General features: G+C 42.1%; 1 protein-coding gene across 3 annotated transcripts in view; it reads left to right on the top strand.

Moving 5' to 3' along the window:
• Window positions 1-26,143, top strand: part of LONRF3 (LON peptidase N-terminal domain and ring finger 3) — a 48,688-nt gene that overhangs the window by 14,465 nt on the left and 8,080 nt on the right. For all 3 annotated transcript variants that reach the window (XM_055376225.1, XM_004064767.4, XM_004064766.3), the window contains 7 exons: window positions 719-983; window positions 1,781-1,871; window positions 17,384-17,498; window positions 20,387-20,508; window positions 23,078-23,236; window positions 24,300-24,462; window positions 25,468-25,617. In XM_055376225.1, coding sequence (XP_055232200.1) covers window positions 719-983; window positions 1,781-1,871; window positions 17,384-17,498; window positions 20,387-20,508; window positions 23,078-23,236; window positions 24,300-24,462; window positions 25,468-25,617 — 1,065 coding nt within the window. The remainder of the gene's footprint in view (window positions 1-718; window positions 984-1,780; window positions 1,872-17,383; window positions 17,499-20,386; window positions 20,509-23,077; window positions 23,237-24,299; window positions 24,463-25,467; window positions 25,618-26,143) is intronic.

Raw genomic sequence — 26,143 nt, forward strand, 5'->3', positions numbered from 1 at the left:
AAACATGTTGTTATTGCACCTATTTCTAAATCCTTTTTCAAATATCCATCTCCTGGGAAAATATTCTTGAAAAGTCTAGAGACATTGTTGATTTTTTTGCCAGGTGATTTTGTCTTTTTTTTTTTAATGCTTTTCACCCCAAATCTAGTAAAAGGAATAGTTTGTACCTTGTTCATTTGACCAGTGTAACATACAGCCCTGGAGCATGAGGTAACTTGGCAGGCTTGTGAACAGACCTGTGCCAAAGCCCTACCAAAAGTCCTTTTGGAGCTGGAGTTTGGGGATCGCAGACGGCCGTGAATGGCAGTGAGGGCGAGAGGAACTATTGAGTGACAGGATCTGCCCTCACTGCCTGCCTTGGTTTTGCTAAAGTGGTTACTGGGGAAGGATTTTATAGGAAGGGGAACTGGTGCCTATCCCTGGCATTTCCCCTTTTTGCACCTGCCCAAGGAGGCTCTCCTCCTACATACCTTCCTGTCCTTGCCTAAGGAAGTTCCCTAACTCCATCCAAGCTGGGCATGCCTTGGTTGCAGATACTGTGCAGAAAAGAAGTAGGAAATAATGCCTTATGACGGCCCCCAAGTTGAGCTCTGTGTCCACTATGAGTTCGGGGTGGGGATCAGGACTCTATAGTTTCCCTTTGTTCCTCTGGGTAGGAATATGAGAGGACAATATTGGTCCTAAGAAGATTCTGATATGTGGCCCTTTCTTCATCCAGGACAATCTGGAGCTCCCACATTGTTCTAGTCAGGAGGAAGCAGCAGCCAGGGGAGATGGCAGCAGTCTGATGGACCCAGCTAAAGTGAAGGGGGATGGTCAGCAGCACCACATGAAAGACCAGGAAGAAGAGGAGGAGAAGTGGGATGCTACCTCTCCAAAAGCTGCTTCCAGCAAGACTGGAAAATGCCAGGAAAAGAAAAGGAAACATTGCCAGATTGAATCCCAAGAAGAAACGGGGATGCCTAATAAAGCCTCCAAGCAAGGTACTGGCTCTACTCAGAGAGAAGGTAGCTTGGAGGAGATCCCCGGGCTCACCAATATATACAAGTTACTTACCTCTGTCTGGGGGCTCCTTAGGCTCTGGGTGTGGGGCCCAGCTCTGGCATTTACTAGCTGTGTGACCTCAGAGATTGCTATGAGGCTTCTGTGAGATCATGTACAGTGCCTAGCACACTGTAAAAAGTGTTCAATACTAATTATTAATATAATGGAAAGCCAAGGCATCAGGTCAAGCACAGTATCAACTAATGACATCCCATACCCATGGGGATGCCACTTCCTTCTAGGTCAGCCTCTTGCTACCCCCATCCCCATTCTAGGAATGCAGGATGAGGAAAGTGAGGTCAGGCCTCACCCTGCTCATTCCCAGTTGTGTTCCCATAGGTAGGCATGTGAGAAGCAGCAGCTGTGGCTTGCTATCTTTCCACGAGAGGTTGGCAGTGCCAAGATTCAGTTTTAGCTTTGAAGGCCTGGCTCAGTCCATTGAGTTGCTGTAGCTTCTGCTGTTGACAGAGGTGCATGTTGCATTTGAATGAAGTCCCCAGGGCTCCGGGACATTCTTTGACTTGCATTTCTCTTTCTGTTGGGGCTGCTGGAAACCTCTGAGAGCCTACTTCTGAGTGTCCCATTCTCAACAGCTCAGGTGTCCACTAAATCAACTCTCTGGGAGGTGGTGGTGAGAGTGGCAAACTGAAAAACGCATTGGATTATTTTGCCTCAGAAGTACTATCTATGAAACCGGGGTGGCTCCAGCGCTGACTTCTTGCTTTCTAAATCGCAGATCCTCCCACTGATCAGGGGGACAAACCTGCTCTCAGTTTACCACTTGCATCTTTCGACGCATCTGACCTTGAATGTGCTCTATGTATGAGGTACGTCCTGTGTACTATCATTTACTTCCTGATGTTTCTTCATCTCTGGTGTCTGGACCTTTCTGCTAGTGACCTACTGCTGGGTTGGTTAGCATGTAAAAAGCATAGCTCTAACGGAATGGAAATCGCAACGTTGATTGTCACATGGGTCAGCTTCTGTCCCCTTCCCACAGACTGCATTCCCTGCATTCCTGGCTCCTGACTTGGAAAAACCTGGAGAGTGGGAAGGGAACAGTCTATTCACAGGTCACAAACTGATGGCCCACTGGGCTGAATATGTCTGAATATATCTTTTTTTTTTTTGATGTCTTTTTTTTGGAGACAGAGTCTTGCTCTGTTGCCCAGGCTGGAGTGCAGTGGTGCGATTTCAGCTCACTGCAACCTCTGTCCCCCCAGTTCAAGCGATTCACGTGCCTCAGCCTCTTAAGTAGCTGGGATTACAGGCCTGTGCCACCACGCTTGGCTAAGTTTTGTATTTTTAGTAGAGACAGGGTTTCACAATGTTACCCAGGCTGGTCTCAAACTCCTGAGCTCAAGTGATCTGCCTGCCTGGGCCTCCCAAAGTCCTGGGATTACAGGCCACTGCACCCGGTCTGAATATGTCTTTTGTTTGGCCCTCATGGGGTTTGTTTTTCTTAAACGTGAATGTCTTGAGACAGGACATGTACTCTCCAGTTGACCATGCCCCCCGCCACCCAACTGCCTTATTCCAACCTGTGTGTCACAATTGCATTACATTCTTAGCCCCTAGAGATAATTTAAATTTTGGACCCCAGCACTAATCTCAGTTACATGGTCAAGAGCTCAAAGTTCAAGGACTACTGTCACTGCCACAGATCTATTCTTGGGAAGCCAAGTGGTGGGCCTGACTAGCTTTTGTTTTGTGTTGTGCCATGAATATTAGTGGTGGGCCTGAGATACTTAGCCAAGTATCTCCCCACCAAACAGTGCCACATCATCTCTACTTTCTCAGATCTCTGGAGAGGCAAATTATTCACATGCTCCCCCACCCCAAAAGAAAGAGGCTATGATTATGGTGTGTGTAACCATACACAATTTTTGAAAATTGCTTACATGTCTTTGATTTCACAGCTGTGACTTACTGGCTTAGAGGAGAGGCTCCCTGCTCTGTCATTTACTGGCTGTTGACCTGGATGGAGCAAGTGACATTCTCTGCTACTGTTTTCTTGTCAGTAAAATAGAGAACAGTGTACCTACTCCATAGGGTTGTCATGATTAATTGAGAAAAATCTGTTTAACACCTGGAATAGTGCCTGGCATATAATAGATACTCAGTAAATGTTAACTATTTTTTTTTCTTTCTAGACCAGAGGTCCAGAAGGAAACTTTGGGTCTATGGACCTCTGAGGATGTTCTATATATGGATTCTAATAGATGAATGAATGTCTCGAAGTTGAATGTTAAAGTATGTGGGTTTTCCAGGACAAGGTCCACATCCTTTAGCAGATTCACAAATGTGTCTGTTTTCCAAAAGAGCATTAAAAGGAGGCTGAGATATTTGCACAAAAATTAAGACGGTTGGCAGGCCGCTGTTCGTTGTGCTGGCGGGTCCTGCGGGGAGGGCTGTGGAGCTCCAGATGGACTAAAGAACAAACCAGCAATCCCGAGAGGGCCCACAGTCCCTCTGAAGGAAGCGGGTTGCTTCTGCAGGACCCAGGAGACACCCCAAATACTCTGGGAGGCAAATAGCCTCGGTCGAGTTCTCAAGTCCCTCTCACTCTCCGCCTGGAAACAGACTTGGAGCTGTTGGGGAGGGCACGGTGGAAGTGAGATTGTCCCTTCAGTTTGCATGGGAGCTGGGTGAGGCCTGTGACTGCTGTATTTCCCCAACTTCGCTGGTAACCTGCATGACTCAGCAAAGGCAGCCATAATCCTCCTAGGTACACAACTCCAGTGACCTGGGAATCTCACCCCCATCCCCCACAGCAGCTGCAGCAAGACCTGCCCAAGGAGAGTCTGAGCTCAGACATACCTAGCCCTGCCCCCACCCAATGGTCCTTCCCTACCAACCCTGGTAGTGGAAGACAAAGGGCATATAATCTTGGGAGTTCTAAGGCCCTGCCCACCGCTGGTCCCTCTCCACACTACCACAGCTGTTGTTTTCTGGAAAGCACCACCTCCTGGCAGGAGACCAACCAGCACAAAAATAGAGCATTAAACCACCAAAGCTAAGAACCCTCATGGAGTCCATTGCACCCTCCGCCACCTCCACCAGAACAGGCACTGGTATCTATCTACTGAGAGACCCATAGATGGCTCACATCACAGGACTCTGCAGACAACCCCCAGTACCAGCCTGGAGCCGGGTAGACTGTATGGGTGGCTAGACCCAGAAGAGAGACAACAATCACTGCAGTTCAGCTCACAGGAAGCCACACCCATAGGAAAAGGGGGAGAGTACTACATCAAGGGAACACCCCGTGGGACAAAAGAATCTGAACAACAGCCTTTAGCCCTAGACCTTCCCTCTGACAGAGCCTACCCAAATGAGAAGGAACCAGAAAACCAACCCTGGTAATATGACAAAACAAGGTTCTTCTAACACCCCCCCAAAAACCACACTAGTTCACCAGCAATGGATCCAAACCAAGAAGAAATCCTTGATTTACCTGAAAAAGAATTGAAGAGGTTAGTTATTAAGCTAATCAGGGGGATACCAGAGAAAGGCAAAGCCCAATGCAAGTAAATCCAAAAACTGGCACAAGAAGTGAAGGGAGAAATATTCATGGAAATAGGTAGCTTAAAGAAAAAACAGTAAAAAGTTCAGGAAACTTTGGACACTCTTTTAAAAATGCAATATGCCCTGGAAAGTCTCAGCAATAGAATTGAACAAGTAGAAGAAAGAAATTCAGAGCTTGAGGACAAGGTCTTCAAATTAACCCAATCCAACAAAGACAGAAAAAAAGAATAAGAAAATATGAACAAAGCCTCCAAGAAGTCTGGGATTATGTTAAACCACCAAACCTAATAATAATCGGTGTACCTGTGGAAGAAGAAAATTCTAAAAGTCTGGAAAATGTATTTGGGGGAATAATCGAGGAAAACTTCCCCGGCCTTGTGAGAGAACTAGATAGCCAAACACAAGAAGCACAAAGAACACCTGGGAAATTCATCACAAGCAGATCCTCACCTAGGCACATTGTCCTCAGATTATCCAAAGTTAAGATGAAGGAAAGAGTCTTAAGAACTGAGACAGAGCACCAGCTAACCTATAAAGGAAAACCTGTCAGATTAAAAGCATATTTCTCAGCAGAAACCCTAAAAGCTAGAAGGGACTGGGGACCTATCTTCAGCTTCCTCAAACACAACAATTATCAGCCAAGAATTTTGTATCCAGTGAAACTAAGCATCACTTATGAAGGAAAGATAGTCATTTTCAGACAAACAAATGCTGAGAGAATTTGCCATTAGCAAGCTACCACTACAAGAACTGCTAAAAGGAGCTCTAAATCTTGAAACAAATCCTGGAAACACATCAAAATAGAACCTCTTTAAGGCATAAATCACATAGGACCTATAAAACAAAAATACAAGTTAAAAAGCAAAAACAAAAACCAAAGTACACATGCAACAAAGAGCACGATGAATGCTACGGTACACCACATTTCAATACTAACAATGTAAATGGCCTAAATGCCCCACTTAAAAGATACAGAACCGCAGAATGGATAAGAACTCACCAACCATCTGCTGCCTTCAGGACACTCACCTAACACATAAAGACTCACATAAACTTGAAGTAAAGGGGTGAAAAAAAAGGCGTTTCATGCAAATGGACACCCAAAATGAGCAGCGGTAGCTATTTTTATATCAGACAAAACAATTTTTTTTTTTTTTGAGACAGAGTCTCCCTCTGTCACCCAGGCTGGAGCGCAATGGTGTGATCTCAGCTCACTGCAACATTCGCCACCAGGTTCAAGCGATTCTCCTGCCTCAGCCTCCTGAGTAGCTGAGATTACAGGCACACGCCACCATGCCCGGCTAATTTTTGTATTTTTAGTAGAGATTGGGTTTCACCATGTTGGTCAGGCTGGTCTTGAACTCCTGACATCATGATCCACCCGCCTCGGCCTCCCAAAGTGCTGGGATTACAGGCATGAGTCACTGCACCCGGCCCAAAACAAACTCTAAAGCAACAGCAGTTAAAAGAGACAAAGAGGGACAGTATATAATGGTAAAAGGCCTTGTCCAACAGGAAAATATCACAATCCTAAACATATATGCACCTAACACTGGAAGTCCCAAATTTATAAAACAATTACGAATAGACCTAAGGAATGAGATAGACAGCAACACAATAACAGTGAGGGACTTCAATACTCCACTGACAGCACTAGACAGGTCAAGACAGAAAGTCAACAAAGAAACAATGGATTTAAATTATGCCTTGGAACAAATGGACTTAACAGATACATACAGAACATTTTATCCAACAACTGCAGAATACACATTCTATTCAACAGTGCATGAAACTTTCTCCAAGATAGACCATATGATAGACCATAAAATGAGCCTCACTAAATTTAAGAGAACTGAAATTATATCAAGTACTCTCTGAGACCACAGTGGAATAAAACTGGAAATCAACTGTAAAAGGAACCTTCAAAACCATGCAAATAACATGGAAATTGAACAACCTGCTCCTGAATGAGCGTTGTGTCAAAAACAAGATCAAGATGGAAATTAAAAAATTCTTCAAACTGAATGACAATAATGACACAACCTATCAAAACCTCTGGGATACAGCAAAGGCAGTGCTAAGAGGATAGTTCATATCCCTGAGCACCTACATCAAAAAGTCTGAAAGAGCACAAACAGACAATCTAAGGTCACACCTCAAGGAACTAGAGAAACAAGAACAAACCAAACTCAAACCCAGCAGAATAAAGGAAATAACCAAGATCAGAGCAGAACTAAATTAAATTGAAACAAAAACAACAATACAAAAGATAAATGAAACAAAAAATGTTCTTTGAAAAGATAAGTAAAATTGATAGACCATTACCAAGATTTACCAAGGGAAGAAGAGAGAAAATTCAAAAAACCTCACTAAGAAATAAAACAGGAGATACCACAACTGACACCACTGAAATACAAAAGATTAGTCAAGGCTACTATGAACACCTTTATGCACTTAAACTAGAAAACCTAGAAGAGATGGATATATTCCTAGAAAAATACAATCCTCCTAGCTTAAATCAGGAAGGATGAGATACCCTGAACAGACCAATAACAAGCAGCAAGATTGAAATGATAACTTAAAAATTGCTAACAACAACAAAAAGAAGTCCAGGACCAGACATGAACAGCAGAATTCTACCAGACATTCAAAGAAGAATTGGTGCCAATCATTTTGACACTATTCCACAAGCTAAAGAGGGAACCCTCCCTAATTCATTCTATGAAGCCAGCATCACCCTAATAACAAAACCAGGAAAGGACAATCAAAAGAAAACCACATTAAGGTATGTCCCTTGTATGCTGATTTTGCTGAGAGTTTTAATCATAAAGCGATGCTGGATTTCGTTTAATGATTTTTCTGCATCTATTGAGATGATCATGTGATTTTTGTTTTGATTTCTGTTCAGTATTATGTTGGTTGTGGGTTTGTCATAATACTGAATGGGGAAAAGTTGAAAGCATTCCCTCTGAGAACTGGAACAAGACAAGGATGCCCACTCTTACCACTCCTTTTCAACACAGTACTGGATGTCCTAGCCAGAGCAATCAGACAAGAGAAAGAAATAAAGGGCATCCAAATCAGTAAAGAGGAACTCAGACTGTCACTCTTTGCTGATGATATGATCGTTTACCTTGAAAACCCTAAGGACTCCTCTAGAAAGCTCCCAGAACTGATAAAAGAATTCAGTAAGGTTTCTGGATACAAGATTAATGTACACAAATCAGGAGCTCTTCTATACACCAACAGTGACCAAGCAGAGAGTCAAATCAAGAACCCCTTTTACAATAGCTGCAAAAAAATAAAATATTTAGGAATATATCTAACCAAGGAGTCAAAAGACCTCTACAAGAAAACTACAAAACACAGGCCAGGTGCGGTGGCTCACGCCTGTAATCCCAGCACTTTGGGAGGCCAAGGCAGGCAGATCACGAGGTCAGGAGATCCAGACCATCCTGGCTACCACAATGAAACCCTGTCTACTAAAAATACAAAAAATTAGCTGGGCGTGGTGGCGGGCACCTGTAGTCCCAGCTACTTGGGAGGCTGAGGCAGGAGAATGGTGTGAACCCAGGAGGCGGAGCTTGCAGTGAGCAGAGATCACACCACTGCACTCCAGCCTGGGCGACAGAACTAGACTCCATCTCAAAAAAAAAAAAAAAAGCAAAGAAAAAACTACAAAACACTGCTGAAAGAAATTGGAGACAACACAAACAAATGGAAGCACATCCCATGCTCATGGATGGGTAGAATCAATACTGTGAAAACGACCATACTGCCAAAAGCAATCTACAAATTCAGTGCAATCCCCATCATTCTTCATAGAATTAGAAAAAAAAAATTCTAAAATTCATATGGACCCAAAAAAGAGCCTGCATAGCCAAAGCAAGACTAAGCAAAAAGAACAGATCTGGAGGCATCAAACTATCTGATTTCAAACTATACTATAAGGCCATAGTCACCAAAACAGCATGGTACTCGTATAAAAATAGGCACATAGACCAATGGAACAAAATAGAGAACCCAGAAATAAACCCAAATACTTACAGCCAACTGATCTTCAACAAAGCAAACAAAAACACAAAGTGGGGAAAGGACACCCTTTTCAACAAATGGTGCTGGGATAATTGGCTAGCCACATGTAGGAGAATGAAACTGAATCCTCATCTCTTACTTTGTACAAAAATCAACTCAAGATGGATTAAGGACTTAAGCCTAAGACCTGAAACTATAAAAACTCTAGAAGATAACATTGGAAAAACCCTTCTAGACATTGGCTTAGGCAAGGATTTCATGACCAAGAACCGAAAAGCAAATGCAATAAAAACAAAGATAAATAGCTGGGACAGCTGGGACCTAACTAAACTAAAGAGCTTTTGCATGGCAAAAGGAACAGTCAGCAGAGTAAACAGACAACCCACAGAGTGGGAGAAAATCTTCACTATCTATACATCTGACAAAGGACTAATACCCAGAATCTACAACAAACTTAAATAAATCAGTAAGAAAAAAACAATCCCATCAAAATATGGGCTAAGGACATGAATAGACAATTCTCAAAAGAAGATACACAAATGGCCAACAAACATAAAGAAATGCTCAGCATCACTAATGATCAGGAAAATGCAAATCAAAACCACATTGAGATACCACCTTACTCCTGCAAGAATGGCCATAATAAAAAACTCAAAAAACAGTAGATGCTGGCATGGATGTGGTGAACAGGGAACACTTCTACACTGCTGGTGGGGATGTAAACTAGTACAACCACTATGGAAAACTGTGGAGATTGCTTAAAGAACTAAAAGTAGAACTGCCATTTGATCCAGCAATCCCACTGGGTATCTACCCAGAGGAAAATAAGCCATTATTCAAGAAAGATACTTGCACATGTATGTTTATGGCAACACAATTCACAATTGCAAAATCGTGGAACCAACCCAAATGCCCATCAACGAGTGGATAAAGAAACTCTGGTATATATATACAGTGGAATACTATGCAGCCATAAAAAGGAATAAATTAACAGCATTTGCAGTAACCTGGATGAGATTGGAGGCTATTTTAAGTGATGTAACTCAGGAATGGAAAACTAAATATTGTATGTTCTCACTGATATGTGGGAGCTAAGCTATAAGGATGCAAAGGCATAAGAATGATACAATGGACTTGGGGACTTGGGGGGAAAAGTGGGAAGGGGGTGAAGAATAAAAGACTACAAATATGGTGCAGTGTATACTGCTCAGGTGATGGTGCACCAAAATCTCAGAAATCACTAAAGAACCTACTCATGTAACCAAATACCTCCTGTACCCCAATAACTTATGGAAAAATAAAATAAATTAAAAACACAAATTAAGAAGATTGACCCAAGAGAAAATATAACAAAAGTCTTTTTATTTATTTCATTTTTTAAAATAAAGTTAAATTCATTTTGTTTTTGAGACAGAGTCTCACTTTGTCACCCGGGCTGGAGTGCAGTGGTGTGATTTCATCTCACTGCATCCTCTGCCTCCCAGTTCAGGCAATTCAGCCTCCTTCCTGGCAAATTTTTGTATTTTTAGTAGAGATGAGGCTTCACCATGTTGGTCAGGCTGGTCTTGAACTCCTAACCTCAGGTGATCCGCCTTGGCCTTCCAAGGTGCTGGGATTACAGGCGTGAGCCACTATGCCTGGCCCTACAAAAGTATTTTCATACACTACATGGTGGGATCCAGCCAGCAGAAACTGCTCAGATATTTCCTCGCCCTTTATGAGCACATATGCTTCTCATATCGATCATGTGCATTTGTATTCTGAATGATTGTTGTTGGATGACTAAAAACGAGTAACACAGCCGCTACCTGAAATGTGGACCTTCTTTCTCTTAAAAAAAATTTTAGGTGCCAGATTTTCTCATAAGCTTTGGCAGACCTGATAACAAACAGCTCAGCAGGTGGAATGTTGAAGCACTCAAAGCAAGCCTCGCATGCTGTCAGGAGTTGGTGTGGGTGGAGTGGGCTAGGGTGGGAGGGGCTAAATGAGCAGGTTCCTTTCACTTCTTCCCTCACCCCCTCATGATAGAATGGCAGGTGGGTTCTGGCAAAGCCAAGGTAGAAGATAGAGAAATCCTGCTTCCAGGCAGAGCAATGGGCTCCTGCAGGTAACACCGTTGTGGCTCTAAGCCCGTGATGTGCGCTGTGGAGTAGACTTGACTTAGCCTGCTCAGAGACCAGGTCTTTGTTGTGCGTATCCTTCTTAACACTCCCCCCAACATCCAGGGGACAAGAAATCAAACATACAGACTCATCCTGTTTGTGTTTTCTCTGAAAACTGAGAATCCTGAGGTGTAAGTTCTTTTGTTCCTCTGCTTTCTCCCTTTCATCTTGTTTGTCCTTGAACTCAACAGGGGGCTTTGGAGGAGGTCTTGAAATTTGGTCCAAGAAATAAACACCAAGAGGATAAGACCCCCTTCTAGTTGGCTCACTCGAAATTTAAAAGCCATCATTTCCCTTATCCTGCCCCTCCGTTCTAAGTGAGACTTGAAAACAAAACCCTCTGTGCCTGGAGTAGCCATTGCATACACTGCTAAGTTATAGCTGGCCTCTCACTGCTTGATGGTGATAAGAAACCTACTAAATCTAGAAAGAACTTTGGATCTTGAGGTTCTGAAAACTGCAGCCATCGGTCAGAAGCATGTAGTTCCCTTTCCAACAGGGTTTGTCTATAAGTTAGACATCGGATGTTGACAGAGGCTATTTCAAACACATGCTTCAGCTTGAATTATGATAGCCTTGACAAAGCTTTTGATTCCACCTCTCCAGTGTTTTTCTTCTCTTTCTTGTTGTTAGGAATATGATTGGTTCTCTTATTACCCTCATGTGTCCTTGGGGGAGAGTGTCTGAGAGTAAAGAAAGTGTCTGAAACAATCTGTGGAGGTCATGAAATTAGACATTTGTACTACTTGTGCAAGATTTTAGTATGAAATCCAGTTTCATGGTGCTGCATTGGTAGAAAAACAAGTTAGAGTATGAATTTGTATACACGGATTCTAGAGAGAAAATTAGGAGAAGCAGGTTGTAAGTTCCACAGGGAAAAGGGTGGAAAGAGTGAATGGAACAATAATCGGAGGTGTGTAAGTGAGGACCATTCCAATCTCCAGGTCTCCCTTGCTGAACTGGGAGAGCTCTGTTGAGGGAAGTTACCCCCTAACTTCAACCCTTAAGAACTCTGCTCCTCAATCCTTAGTGGTTGCAAATTCTCCTTTGATATTTGCCTCGTGTGGATACCTTAGCCATTGGGGGCCACCTCTGGGGCTGCTGTGGAGCAGAACTTTTGGGGTGACAAAGACATTTTGAGATATGCAGTAAGAATGTTTGATATTTGAACCAGTTATCTAATGGCCCAGTGACCTCTTTGTCAATTCTAACAAGAAGCTTCATATTTAACCTAGTTTTAGCTACTCAAGTAGCTTGGTGTTAAGGATCTTGTCAGTTCACTCTCATTCTCTCTCTCTCTCTCTCTCTCTCTCTCTCTCTCTCTCTCTCTCTCTCTCACTGTCACTCTCTCTTCCTCCCTCCCTCTCTCTCCCTATTTCTCCCTCTCCTTCTCCCCTCCCTCCTCTCCTCCTCCTTTCCTCTTTGCTCTCATTTGATAGCAAAAGAAAACAATACAAGGATGTAACTGGTGGGAAAAGATAGCTATTTCCAGACAAGCCAAACATTTTATCTGGGCTGACATCAAACTGAAAGCATTTATTATTGCTATTGTTTACTCCACCACTGTAACAATGTAAAATGTTTTTTGTGTGAAAATCTGGCCCTGCTCTGATTTATAAATACCTCTTGGATGTGTTTTCTGAAATCGTTACCTAAAGTGGTAAATTAAAAAAATTCTAGTCAAGTTCTCTCTGTCTCTCTCTTTTTCAGAAGGAGGGAGAGAGGAGAGAGGGAGGGAGGAAAATGTGCATATGAGTGTGTGCATCTACATGTAGATGGATGGTGTCTATTTGGATGCAGAAATACATGCACACATTTGTTGCTGCATCATAGAGTGAAGAAGAAAGATGGGCTTGAGAGTCAGATCTGACCTGACATCCCAAAGCCCTGCTACTTACCAGCTAGCTGTGTGATCTTAGGCAAGTTATTTTAACCTGTCTGGGTTTAAATTTTCTCAGTAGTATAATGAAGCTGATCATAATTACTACCTCTTAATATACAAAGTTAAGTATTGACACACCAAGAAATACAGCCAGAAAAATATATTCCATCTGTTCCAGTCACTTTGGCTGTGCAGAGAAGCAGAGTAGCCCTAAATATAGAAGTGAATTGAGTATTGAAAAGTGTAATGTATTCTAAGCATCTGAACCCTGAACTATTTGAAAGGAATAATTATGCAGCATCTGTGGCCGCATTTGTGTTTGCTACCACTCAGTCAGGGGCATTTTAATCACAGCTTTTGCTAAGAGATTGCTGTGTCCTTTTGTGTGTGTTTTATTCATCTGCTCACTAAATGTCAGTATTTATTGCAATTAATTAGCCAGCTATATCTTTGTTATTTTAGATAGATTACATTAGGTTACATTCTTAAATGAACAATAGGCCCAATTGCAAAATTCTCAGGAAAAATGGTTTTGCATTAGTTGTAGATACAGATTCATCAATCATCTTCATCATTAGTACCATCAAATAATATAAGGCATTCAGATTCACAGGACTAAGTTACCAAGGAAATGAGATATTTTGGTTTGGCTGCTCTGATAATTAGATCACAGCAGTGGTTCCAAATCACACTTTTGAAAAACATTTTAAATTGTGAAATACACACAGTGGAAAAGTGCATAAGATATAAATATGTTCTCTTAACAAAATATTGTAGAGAAGATACTTATGTAACCCCTCTCAGTTCAAGAAGTAAAATATTGCCAGGACCCAAGAAGCTGCCCATATGCCTCTTCCCAATCAGGACTATCCTCCCTACCCCAACCACTATCTTGACTTTTATCTTGTTTCTCTTTATAGCTTTACTACCCGAATATGTGTATCTAGGCGATGCAATCTAGTTTTGCCTATGTAAAAGCTTTATATAAACTGAATTATCCAGAATTTATTATTTCAATCTGGCTTGTTTTACTCAGTATTAGGACTTATCCATGTTATTGCATATAGGTGAAGTTTGTTCATTTTCATTATTGTATAATATCCCATTATATGAATCCACCACAGTCTGTTTATCAGTTCTCTTATGGATGGATGTTTGGATTGTATCTAGTTAGGGGGTATCATGGACAACATTGCTATAAACATTGTTTACATCTGCTGGTGCTTATAAGTGTTTGTTCATTTTCTGTTGGCTTCCTTCTCTTTTTCTTACTGACTTCTAGGGTGTCTATGTATGCTCTAGATACAAGTTCTTTGCTAGTCGTATGTGTTGCAGATACTTTCTCCTACTCTGGCTTGCCTTTTTGCCCTCTTAATGACATTTTTTGATGAACTTAAAAGCGCTGCTTCTTGTTTTTTTATTTTTTTTTTTATTTTGAGATGGAGTCTCACTCTGTTGCCCAGGCTGGAGTGCAGTGGTGCAATCTCGGCTCACTGCAACCTCCACCTCCTGGGTTCAAGCGATTCTCCTGTCTCAGCCTCCCCAGTAGCTGGGATTACAGGCACGCACCACCACAGTCTGCTAATTTTTATGGGATTTTGCCATGTTGGCCAGGCTGGTCTTGAACTCCTCACCCCAGATGATCCGCCCGCCTCAGCCTCAGAGTGCTGGGGTTACAGGTGTGAGCCACTGCACCCAGCCAAAAGCTCTTCATTTTAATACAGTCAAAATTATCAATCTTTTCATTTATAGACAGGGTCACAATTCATTTTTTTTACCTTCAGGTCATAAAGATATTCTCCTATTTTGTCTTTATTTTCTTTTATTTGACTAATTAATTTATTTGAGACATGGGGTGTCAAACTCCTGGTCTCAAGCGATCCTCTTGCCTCAGCACCCCCGCCTCAAGTAGCTGGGATTAGAGGTGCCAGCCACTGTGCCTGGCTATTTCATCTTATGAACGTTTTATTGTTTTGCTTTTCACATTTATTTTTACAGCCCACATGGAATTGATTTTTGCGAATGAAATGAGAGATGATCCAATTTCATTTCCCCCTATAGATAGCCAACTCTCCTAATACCATTTATTGAGAATGCTATTTATGTATTGAAAATCTTTCCCCCATCTGCTTTGAAGTGGCACATTTGTCATAAATCAAGAATCCACGTCTGGATCTGTTTCTGGGCTTTCTGTTCTGTTCCCGAGTCTATTTGTCCTTGTGCTAGTCATATACTGTTTTAATCACTGCAGCTTTATATGTTCTGTAATCTGGTAGAGTGAGTCCTCCCACATCGTCACTCTTCAGATGTATCTTGGCTCTTGGCCCTTTGCTTTTCCTTATAAAGTTTAGAAATCAACTTGTCAAGTTCTGCAAAAATAAACAAATGAAATAACCCATTGAGGTTTTTTATTGGGACTTAGTTGTTTAATTTCTTTCAATGAGGTGTTTGTAGCTTTTTCCAATAGAGGTCTCCTACAACTGTTGTTAGATTTCTTCCTGGACACTTGATTTTTAAAAGCGGTTGCAAATGTTATCTTTAAGATGATGACATTTCTAATGTCTATTGCTGGTATATAGAACTATAATTGTGTGTGCACGTGTGTGTGTATTTATCTAGTAACTTTGTTAATTCTATTCTTATTCTAATAATCATTTGTAGATTCTTTTAGATTTTTCTAAGTTCACCATCATATCATTTGTGAATAATGACAGATTTGTTTTTTTCCTTTCCAGTTCTCATTTTTTTTCTTGCCTTAGTACACTGAGACCTCCATAGTAAATAGTTTTTCTTTTTTAAATAACTTTGCTTTTTGGCCAATTTGGTAACTAAAATTTATTAGTTTTATTAATTTGTTAAACAAATTAACTACTTTTTAAACAGAATCATAAAATTCAAAAAGTACCAAAAAGTTGAATACATGAAAAGTCTCTCTCCTCCTCCAGACCTCCATTGGCTTGTTAAAAATATCCCATTTCTGCTGGTCTCCTTGACCTGCTGAATCTGGAACTTTAGCCAGTGGAGCTTCACAATGTATGGTTTTTTTTGCTCCACACGTAACTGATATTTGAAGACCAATACAGTAAGTTTGCCTATGCAGAGATTAATGGGATTGTGTAACACAGTGATCCTCAACCTTGGCTGTACATTAAAACCACTGGGAGGCTTAAAAAAATTTCTGATGCCTGTCCTGTACACTGGGCCTACTGATCTGAATCTCTGTAGGTGCTGTAGTGGGCCTCTAGAGTTTTCATAGGCTCCCCAGGTGATTGGGGGAGGCAGGAAGGAGGGCTTACAAAGGGGCATGAGGAAACATTTGGGAGGGATGGGTATGTTTCCTATCTTGATTGTGGCGATGGTTTCATAAGTGTGTACATATGTCAGAACTTATCAAATTGTACACTTTACGTCTGTTCCATTTATTTTATGTCAATTTTGCATCAGTAAAGCTGTTTAAAGATAAAGCTGTTCAGGTGATTCTGATGCACAGCAATGGTTGAGAATTATTGTTGTAATAGAAGAGGCACATGACTGAAGTGGAAGTCGGATAGACTTTCATCTGTCAACAGTTGGCTGTGCACACTTAGACAAGTAACTTCAACCCCTGTGGACCTCAGGTTCATTCTAGTTAGTGGGTTCAGTTTCTTCTCGAGTACTTTTGGCATGTTGCTTCTTCTACTCAGTCTGCCAGTGCTGGCCAGGCTGCTGGTGCACCTCCTGGCCACACGAGGGAGCCGTGCAGCTGGCAGCCTCGGACTCTCCACTGAACACTCTTGTGAGGTGAAAATAGGCTGGTCAGGCAGGGGTCTTTCCCTTCTTCCTGTGCTGCTCCTCTTGGTGAGTGCAAGCCCCACTCCTCAACGGTCATCTTCAGCTACCCTCACTCACTGATCTCGCTGCAGGTGAGCCTTTTTTTAAGCAAAGCAAATCCATTAATTTCTGAAGGGACAGAACAGCTTTATAAAAGGATTCCCACATTGCTTTGAAAATATCCTGTTCTCCCCAAGCAATTAAAATAGTACCAAATTGAAGTATATGTATGTATATATATGTATGTACACATGTAAATGTATGTATATATGTGTGTATATGCATCAATGTAGATCCATATCTAGTCTATATCAGTAAGCACACTAACAATACTATTCTCCTGCCCCTATGAAAATTATCTATATAAATGGCAGTTATGTTTGTTAGAGGTACAATTTTGATATCCTTCAGGCATTAACATTGCTTAGACGAAAAGAGGAATCAAGGTTAGCAAACAGTTTTTTTCCATGGTAATATGATGTAAAGTGCTTAAATGGGTAAATGTGTAAGAGAGAGAATGTGTGTGCGTGTGTGTGTGTTTGTGTGTGTGTGTGTTTACATATACTCAGGTGAACAGGTTGGCTAAATATTTTCGGAATGGGATTTATCCAAACACTCTGCATTAATCTCTATTTTTCTTGGACCAGACAGGGCAAAAAATCTGAATTCCCCAGAAGAGATAGACTAGAATTGATGTTACAAAATGATCTAGCTATGCCCTAAACTTTAATAAATGTATTTTAATCCAGCTCAAAAATGAAAGGCAAATGTTTATCTGAAGTATAACAATAGCGACTTTTAAAAAAGAACTCCTCCCCCACCCTAAAATATTCTAAATAATGCTTTAAAAACTTAGCTTTGAGTCACTCTTTTATTTTTGGTCTTATTGCAGTTTTCTTCCATTTTGATTCCTAAATTTCAGATTATTCTATGAGCCAGTCACAACACCTTGCGGGCATACTTTTTGCTTAAAATGCCTAGAAAGATGCCTAGATCACAACGCAAAGTGTCCATTGTGCAAAGACGGTCTTTCACAGGTAAATCAATATTTCTTTCTTTGGTTTAAATCAGTATTTCTTTCTTGTTTTGTTTAGTTTATTTGGAATTGGGCACTAAGACAGTGTTCAACTGGACCCCCAGCCACGGCACTGTGGTAGGGCACATTACTCCCTCAAACCATCTATTTCTCCTGTCTTTTTTTTTTTTTTTTTTTTTTGACGGAGTCTCCACTCTCCCACCCAGGCTGGAGTGCAGTGGCATGATCGCGGGTCACTGCAACCTCCGCCTCCTGGGTTCCAGCAATTCTCCTGCCTCAGCCTCCCAAGTAGCTGGGATTACAGGCGCATGCCACCACGCTCGGCTAATTTTTGTTTTGTTTTGTTTTGTTTTGTTGAGACGGAGTCTCGCTCTGTCGCCCAGGCTGGAGTGCAGTGACGTGATCTCCACTCACTGCAAGCTCCGCCTCCCGGGTTCATGCCACTCTGCCTCAGCCTCCCCGAGTAGCTGGGACTACAGGCGCCCGCCACCACGCCTGGCTAATTTTTTGTATTTTTAGTAGAGACGGGGTTTCACTGTGTTAACCAGGATGGTCTGGATCTCCTGACCTCGTGATCCACCTGCCTCGGCCTCCCAAAGTGCTGGGATTACAGGCGTGAGCCACCGCGCCCGGCCTAATTTTTGTATTTTTAGTAGAAATGGGGTTTCACCATATTGGTCAGGCTGGTCTCGAACTCCTGACCTCAGGTGATCCACCCACCTCAGCCTCCCAAAGTGCTGGGATTACAAGCATGAGCCACCACGCCCAGCCTATTTCTCCTGTCTTATAGCCACCGTCCCCCTCTCCATAAAGTCCTTCAGGAAAATGAGGCAACATGCAGCTTTTTATGCAGTGTAAGTAGGGAAATTAATTTGTGTTGGAAACGAAAGTATTAAATAGATAATAAACTTGGATCCTGGTTCTAATGTCATCGTGGCACCTGATACACTGTAATCTTGAGTAAATCTTTTGTCCCCTCTAGGATTGGACTAGGTAAGCCCTGATGTTCCCTTATCATCAGTGTTTATTCTGTGGCTTGAAGATAACAGCTCCAAAGGCCCCAGAAGAACCTCACAGAACTTCAGTGTGATCCTTGTCCAACCCCTCAGGAGCCACTGTACCTGGAAGCCCTAGAGCTTTTGCAGTAAGCCAATTTAGCAGACCGCAGCCCTCTAGGACTTCCGGGTTCTCTAAAACTAATCACACAGACTCCCACCTTTGTTTTTCAAGTGAACCTGAAGGAATTTCCTACAGATAAAGAAGACCTGAGAATCTATCTTGTTTTCCCTCCCTCAGGGACTTATCTCCACATTTTACAATTGGTGTTAATGTTCCTTGACCCCTGTCATTCCTGAGGAGAGGTTGGAGATGCAAGGCTATCTGTAGGTGACTACAGGTCAAGAGAAGTCACATGTTGAGCTTTACCATCACCCCAGTATTTAAATTAAGGGAATGGAGTGAAATCATCATCACTGGTAGCCCTGAGGGTATGCGTTGGGATTGGGAGGAGGGTCAATGTCATACCTTTCCCTGGATAAAGTTGTAGGATTTGCAGGCCTGATTGTAGGTGAGAAGTCCTTGATCCTTATACTGCAATAATACATCTGTGTTGTTGTAGCACTGGAAAATTCAGATTAAGTGGAAAGAAGAAAAATCTACCCATATGCTCAGTACCTAGAGAAAACCACTGTTAGTTAACGTTTTAGTATGTGCCTTTTCTGGCTTTTTGTTTTAGCATCAGCAGAGGAGTCACCTACTTTTTAGACTGACTACCTCCTCAGTCAATGCTTATCCCCCAAAACTGGGACTGGGAAATGCAGTTGATTTTCCCATAGCCAGGCAATGGCAGTGACAGTGGCAGATAAGGCATCCTGGAGACAGATGCTATACAGTTCAGGACTTGGGGTCTAGAAGATATTCTCATCTATCTCTGTTTATTCACATAGGGTCACACTTGCACCATTTTACGTAGAATTAAATATTCCAATCATTTTCACTGCAGAATAGAGACACAGCCCATACTGAGAAAGGAACAAAATTGTTTGAAGCCAACAGTTTTCTACTCAGGCGCTCCCCCTGCTGGGACTGTAGGGGTAGTTTCCATAGCAAGCAATTCTCTGCAGATGTTTTAACATAAGTTGTTTGATTCACACCGTTAAATACCCACTACTTAAACATTCCTGGGTATGCATCGGACAGGGGTGTTTGGGAGGAGAGTAACAGTGACAATTGAGCCTGAGTCCAGTTCTTGAAATCATGACTTTTAATCTCAGTGATACCTAGATGGTATATTAGAAAGGCAAATAGACAAATCAATATTTAGCTGTTTGTGTTTTTTTAAACTAAAATTAAAAGAGAAAAAATAGGTATATTTGGCAATATCCAGAAGCCAAGCATTGGGTTAGGCTGGGAGTGGGACAGGGCAGGAAAGGATCAGTGATTGAAAATTGCTTTTTAGTTCCCTGAACCTTTTGGCCACTAACTTTGAGCATATCCCAGATGGAGACAATTTCTGTGAGCTTGTAAATACAATCATCAGAAAATGGAAAGGGAAGAATTCCCCTCACCCTACTTTTTGGACAAGAACATGATCTTGATTTCAGTGTTTCAGAAAAACTGTGAGGGTTTTAAAACTTCAATGCAGGTTTTACCCCCTTGTTAAAATTTTTTTTCTAATTATAAAGATAATCAATTGCATGTGTGTTTTTTTTAAGTGAAACTAACATCCAGAAAATACATATATTATGATGGTAACAGCTGCTAATTTGTGGGTCCAGGTTACTCCAATATGTGGGTCATTTGACTTGTTCACTGATTACATCAGAAGTGCTTTGCTGATTGCTGCGTATTACCTAATTGCATATTGTCTAATTGCCTCCCCCCATATAGTGCTTGGCATCAAGAAAATACAGCAAAAATGTAATAATGGAGGAGCTCATAGCTAAATTCCTTCCAGAAGAACTGAAGGAACGAAGGAAGCTTTATGAAGAGGAAATGGAAGAACTTTCTAAGTATGTATATGCATATTTCTGTTTTGTTTCACTCATACCAGCTCATGAGAGCTGAATGTGCACATTACTTCCCAGCTTCCGACTTAGTGATGTCATGCTAGCTGCTTGAAATTGGCTATGGTGAGAGTATTTACACCATGGAAATTGGCAAGAGCTACAAACCAGGGTTTCCGCTGCACCCAGAGAGCCAGTTGTTAAACATACCAGCATACCACTGAAGAAGCATAAGCGAAACCAGTGATGAGGGTACGCCCTGCCCCCAGTAACAGGGTATTGTTGGCAAGAGTAAATTGGAGTAGCATAAACAGGGGAACTTAACGAAATGTCCAAAAGATTGTTTTCAGATACATAAGGAGTTGCTATGAAGTTAAGAACTTTGGTGTCAACCAGAACCGGGCTTAAGACCCAGTTCTACCTCAAAGTGAGTCTACTTCACGACCCTAGGCAGGTCATTTAACCTTTCTGGGCCTTAGTTTCCTTATCTGTAGCTTGAGAATAATTTAATAACTTGAGTTCTTACCTCATGGACTTCTTTTTTTGAGATTGAGTCTCACTCTGTCACCCAAGCTGGAGTGCAGTGGTACGATCTTGGCTTACTGCAACCTCCGCCTTCCGGGTTCAAGCGATTCTCCTGCCTCAGCCACCCGAGTAGCTGAGATTACAGGCATGCACCACCATGCCCAGCGAATTTTTGTATTTTTTAGTAGAGACAGGGCTTCACCATGTTTGCCAGGCTGGTCTTGAACTCCTGAACTCAAGTGATCCTCCCACCTGGGCCTCCCAAGGTGCTGGGATTACAGGCGTGAGCCACCATGCCTGGCCACCTCGTGGACTTCTTATGAAAATCAAATGAGTTTGTGCATAGTAAGCACTTAATTAATGGTAATAATACTAATACTTGTCAAGCGCTTTCTCTGCCGTGCACAGGTAATGTGAGAGGTGAAGGGGAGGGGCAGAGGCGTCATTGAGGCTCTCAGCGCTCTGCCTGGCTGTAAGAACAGCTCCCTTAGCAGAAAAAGCAGGAGGCAATCACTAATTTCTGCCTCTCTTGCTTCTGCCCTCTCCTCCCTCCATCCCCAGTAGAATCCTAACAGCATTCCAGAGGCAAAGTTCCTGACAGCAAAAATGGTTCTGGTTTCATGCCCACTGTGTAGAGAACATTCGTAAACTCTGCCAGTGGCTTGTTTGAATGCAGTCCTCACTTAGACTAATGCTTTTCTCAGAAACTAGAAATCGTTTTTTTTTTTCTCATTAATTTACATTGGAACTACTCGGGGGATCTTTATCTTTATTTCTGATCTGTAAATTAGCATTGAGCCTCTCTGAGCCCTCATCTCAAATCTCATTTAAGGTCTTATTAACAAATACTGAGATGTATTAGGGCTTTCTATGTAAATGAATCCTGAACTTGATCCTTTTGAGATTTGGGCAGTTGGTCTTATATTTCTTGATAGGTTTAGGTTCAGATGTTCCTGTGTTGGATTTACTAGACAAATAAGACAAGGATCCCAGAGGAGCTGGCTCTGTTTTGGTTCCCCAAAGGGTTGTGTGTGTGAATCTCTGGGGGTACTTATTGAAAGGCAGGGCCGGGCATGGTAGCTCATGCGTGTAATCCTAGTATTTTGGGAGGCAGAGGCCGGTGGATTGCTTGAGGTCAGGAGTTCAAGACCAGCCTGGCCAACATGGTGAAACCCCATCTCTAATAAAATTACAAAAATTAGCCAGGCATGGTGGCATGCACCTGTAATCCCAGCTACTCAGGAGGCTGAGGCAAGAGAATTGCTTGAACCCGGGAGGCGGGGGTTGCAGTGAGCCAAGATTGCACCACTGCACTCCAGCCTGGGTGACAGAGTGAGACTCCGCTTAAAAAAAAAAAAAGAAAAAGAAAAAGAAAGACCCTTGGGTCCCAATTCCAGAGCTAATGCATCAGTATCTCTGGTAATGTGGTGTCCAAGTCATCTTGATTGAAGAGCCCCTGTTGATTCTGATGCAAAGAAGCATTTGAGCATCACTGGGCTGGATTACTCTTGCCTATCTCTTGGTCCTTCCTCCTTTCAGCTGTGCCTCCTTTGCAGATTCTTTGGGGTCCTTGCAAATTTGAGATGCCCTAGGGACCTTACAGAGAATTTCCCACTACCCTTCTGGAGAGCTGAGTCCACTTCTATCATCAGCAACCTTCCCCATGCAGCCTGAAAAACACCTGAAGAGATTGTTTTGAGTGGACAGCATGAAAGAAAGAAAAAATATGAATTATAGCTATCATCCACAATATTAAGATACTAGAGAACTTCTTCAGCCAAATTAAAATGTGTAGAATGCCAATTTTAATTTCTTAGACCTTAGGCTAACCTCTGCATCAGATCATGGGACTCAGCCCACACTATCAATTGCATTTCAATATTTTTCTATTAGCCATCAAAACTTGATGTATCTTTGGCAAGTGACACTGTCAAAAAACAAACTTGGTGTCTCTGCCTTCCCCCAGGGGTATCACATGCTAACATTTGACCAATATTTTTGTGTTCTGTCCGATTGCTTTGAGATCCCTGTCATTTTCTCTTTCTGACAGCCTTAATAAGAATGTGCCTATTTTCGTGTGTACTATGGCCTATCCCACCGTTCCTTGTCCCCTGCACATCTTTGAGCCTTGTTACCGCCTGATGATTCGTAGATGCATTGAGACAGGCACGAGACAGTTTGGCATGTGCCTTGGAGATCCTGTCAAAGGGTAAGTGAGGAGCCATGCGAGCAAAGGGAGGTTGTGTAATGAGGGATTTCTGTTTTACTTTGGGGTACTCCCAGGAGACAGGGAGGCCTAGCTCATGAGGTTTAGCCAACTGAAGAATATGAGCATTTGTAAGGATCAGTGTCCCTTTGGTGGTTAGTTTACCATGTGAGAGGCTATTTAAAGAACCCTAGACTTAATATTTGGTTAAACAGGTGGTATATGTTATAAAACTTGTAAGAATGTGGGCCTTGGAGTCAAACTGCCTGCGTTCATTATCTAGTTGCAGCCTTGGAGCAAGTTTGAGTTTGAGCAAGCTATTTAACCTTTCTGTATCCCAGTTTCCTTATTTGTAAAGTGGGTACAATAATAGTACCTACCTCATTGGGTTTGCTTGGAAGATTGGTGAGTTAATAATGTACATAAAATGCTGAGCACAGTTCCTGGCTTCCTTAGTCCATTTTGTGCTACTATAACAGAATGCCACAGACTAATAATTTATGAACAACCAAAATTTATTTCTCATGGTTCTGGAGGCTGGGAAGTCCAAGGTCAAGGTGCTGGCATCTGGCAAGGGCCTTCTTCCTTTATCATAACATAGTGGAAGGGCATAGCAGATGGGCAACAGAGAGAGAGAGAGAAAGAAGGGGGTCAAACTTGCCCTTTTATATTAATAACAGCCCTACTCTACTTTCACCATATCAGCATTAATGCATTCATGAGGGTGGAGGCCTAATCACCTCTTAAATGTACCACCTCTTAATAATGTTACAATAGCAATTAAATTTCAAAATGGGTTGTAGAGGAGGCAAACATTCAAACCATAGCACTGGCACAGCACATAGTATGTGCTCAATAAATGGTAGCAGTTACACGAATACATTATGAATTTTTTTTCTTCACACAGGCACTGCCTGTTGTGTAATTGAAGCTGTATCCCAGGGACAGGAAAATAGGCAGAAGTCCCTTGAGCCACAGCATGGGGTTACAGAAATGGCTGGGTGCCAGCCCAGGGAAACAGAACTCATCAAGGATCTGTTCTCTCGACTCCATTCTCAATAAACAGGTTTGCAGAATATGGCTGCATCCTAGAGATCAGAAATGTTCAATTCTTTGCTGATGGCCGCTCAGTGGTTGACAGCATAGGCAAGAGGCGCTTCAGGGTGCTCCATCAGAGCCAGCGGGATGGCTACAACACAGCCGACATTGAATACATTGAAGACCAAAAGGTAAGTGTGGCCAGTGCCAAGAATCCCAAAGCCAGGCTATCCTTGTAACTTGATACACAAAGATAGTTGTGAAAGGATTTCTCAGAACCCTTGAGGGCCTTGGGATTTCACACCAAATTGCTGCAGCAACATTGAATGCTGCTGGATTGCTGTCCAATTGCACTATGGCAGTGAGGGCGCCTACTGTCCTGGCTCTGCTTAGCTGCTGAGTTGCATTCATGCATAAGAAATGCTATCCTAGATCAACCCTGGGGCTCATTCAGCTTGGGAGTTAAGTCTCTGCCAAAGATACCAAGGAATAGATCTGGGGTGGGTCTATACATATATATTTTATCTATCGATTTATGTATATTTTAAACTTTTTTCTTTTGAGACAATTATAGATCCACACATGCATTTGTATTTTAAAGTACATAACCTGGCTAAGAGCCCTTCCCAATAATCCATCATCCCATAAGGCAGAAAGATGACACATCTAGTTAATCCTTGGTTTTCTGAGGTAATGGGTGGAAGAAGAGGTAAATAGTCCTATATTCATTTATATTTACATTTGTTACATAGTAGATTAATAAATATCTGATGACTGAGTAAATGTGTTTGACCAAGATAGTTACATGCTGAGACTGACATACTCCTGTGTCTTTTCCAGCAAGTAATGAGAAAACAGATGTAAAAATGAAAAGGGCAAAGGCATGGACCAGCATAACCTGGTTTAACCACATGCCTCCACTCAGGCCGGTTTGAATCTCTGGTTTTCTGCATGTTTTGCTGTTTCAGCTAATCTACCCAGCTGAACCTTTCTCCTTCCTCCATGGTCAGCAGTATCTACACACTGTCCAGCACTTGACTAAGGGGCATTTCACATCAAGCAAAGGAGAAAGCTGAATGGGTGAGCCTTCCCATAGGAAGGCAGGATGGATGCTCAAAGCGAATCAGGTGTCAAAAGTGACTCTGGGAATGATGGAGAGGGTACAGAATGTTTCACTTCCACTTTGATACTTTCAGGTTCAGGGAGAGGATTGTGCTGAGCTCATGGGATTACATAACTGTGTCTATCAGCAAGCGTCATTGTGGTTTCATTCGCTCAAATCATCCCTAAAGAATCGGATACTCAATCACTTTGGTCCCATGCCGGAGAAAGACGCCGATCCTCAGGTATAGAAAAATGTCTATTTTTAAACGGGTTGTCCCACTAGAAGAGAGTGCCTAGTGTTTGTGATTAGATGGGTATGTGGCTGCCATTCAGCATATCAAATACAGAGAGGAGGATGGATTTAATTTGGTGTTGTTTGACTGCACAGTGAGCGTCATGAGTAAGACCAAAAAGATCCCAAGTTAGAATTGGGGTAACTAAAGTAAAGCAGTAGGAACTTGGATCCAAGGCAGGTTTTGAGAACTAAGTAAGATAAGAGAATGGGAACATAGATATCACCAACAGAAGAACCTTCCATGGGAGTCCAGATTCACACCATGGTAATGTTAGGGTGACAAGTTACATGCAAAGGCCAGGACTTAAGAGAAGGGTATCCTGGGAGCTGAGACCAAAAGCTGCCACTTTCAGGTAACTTCATAACCCTCTCCCTCATTGCTTTGGGAACTAGGGGATAGGGCCAGCTACCCTTATAAGATTACAACTGCAAGACCACAAAAACTTTTCATGCCTCGGTCTATCTATGCTTCG

The sequence above is a fragment of the Gorilla gorilla genome, chromosome X (assembly GCF_029281585.2).
Source record: "Gorilla gorilla gorilla isolate KB3781 chromosome X, NHGRI_mGorGor1-v2.1_pri, whole genome shotgun sequence".
Classification (NCBI taxonomy): Eukaryota; Metazoa; Chordata; class Mammalia; order Primates; family Hominidae; genus Gorilla; species Gorilla gorilla.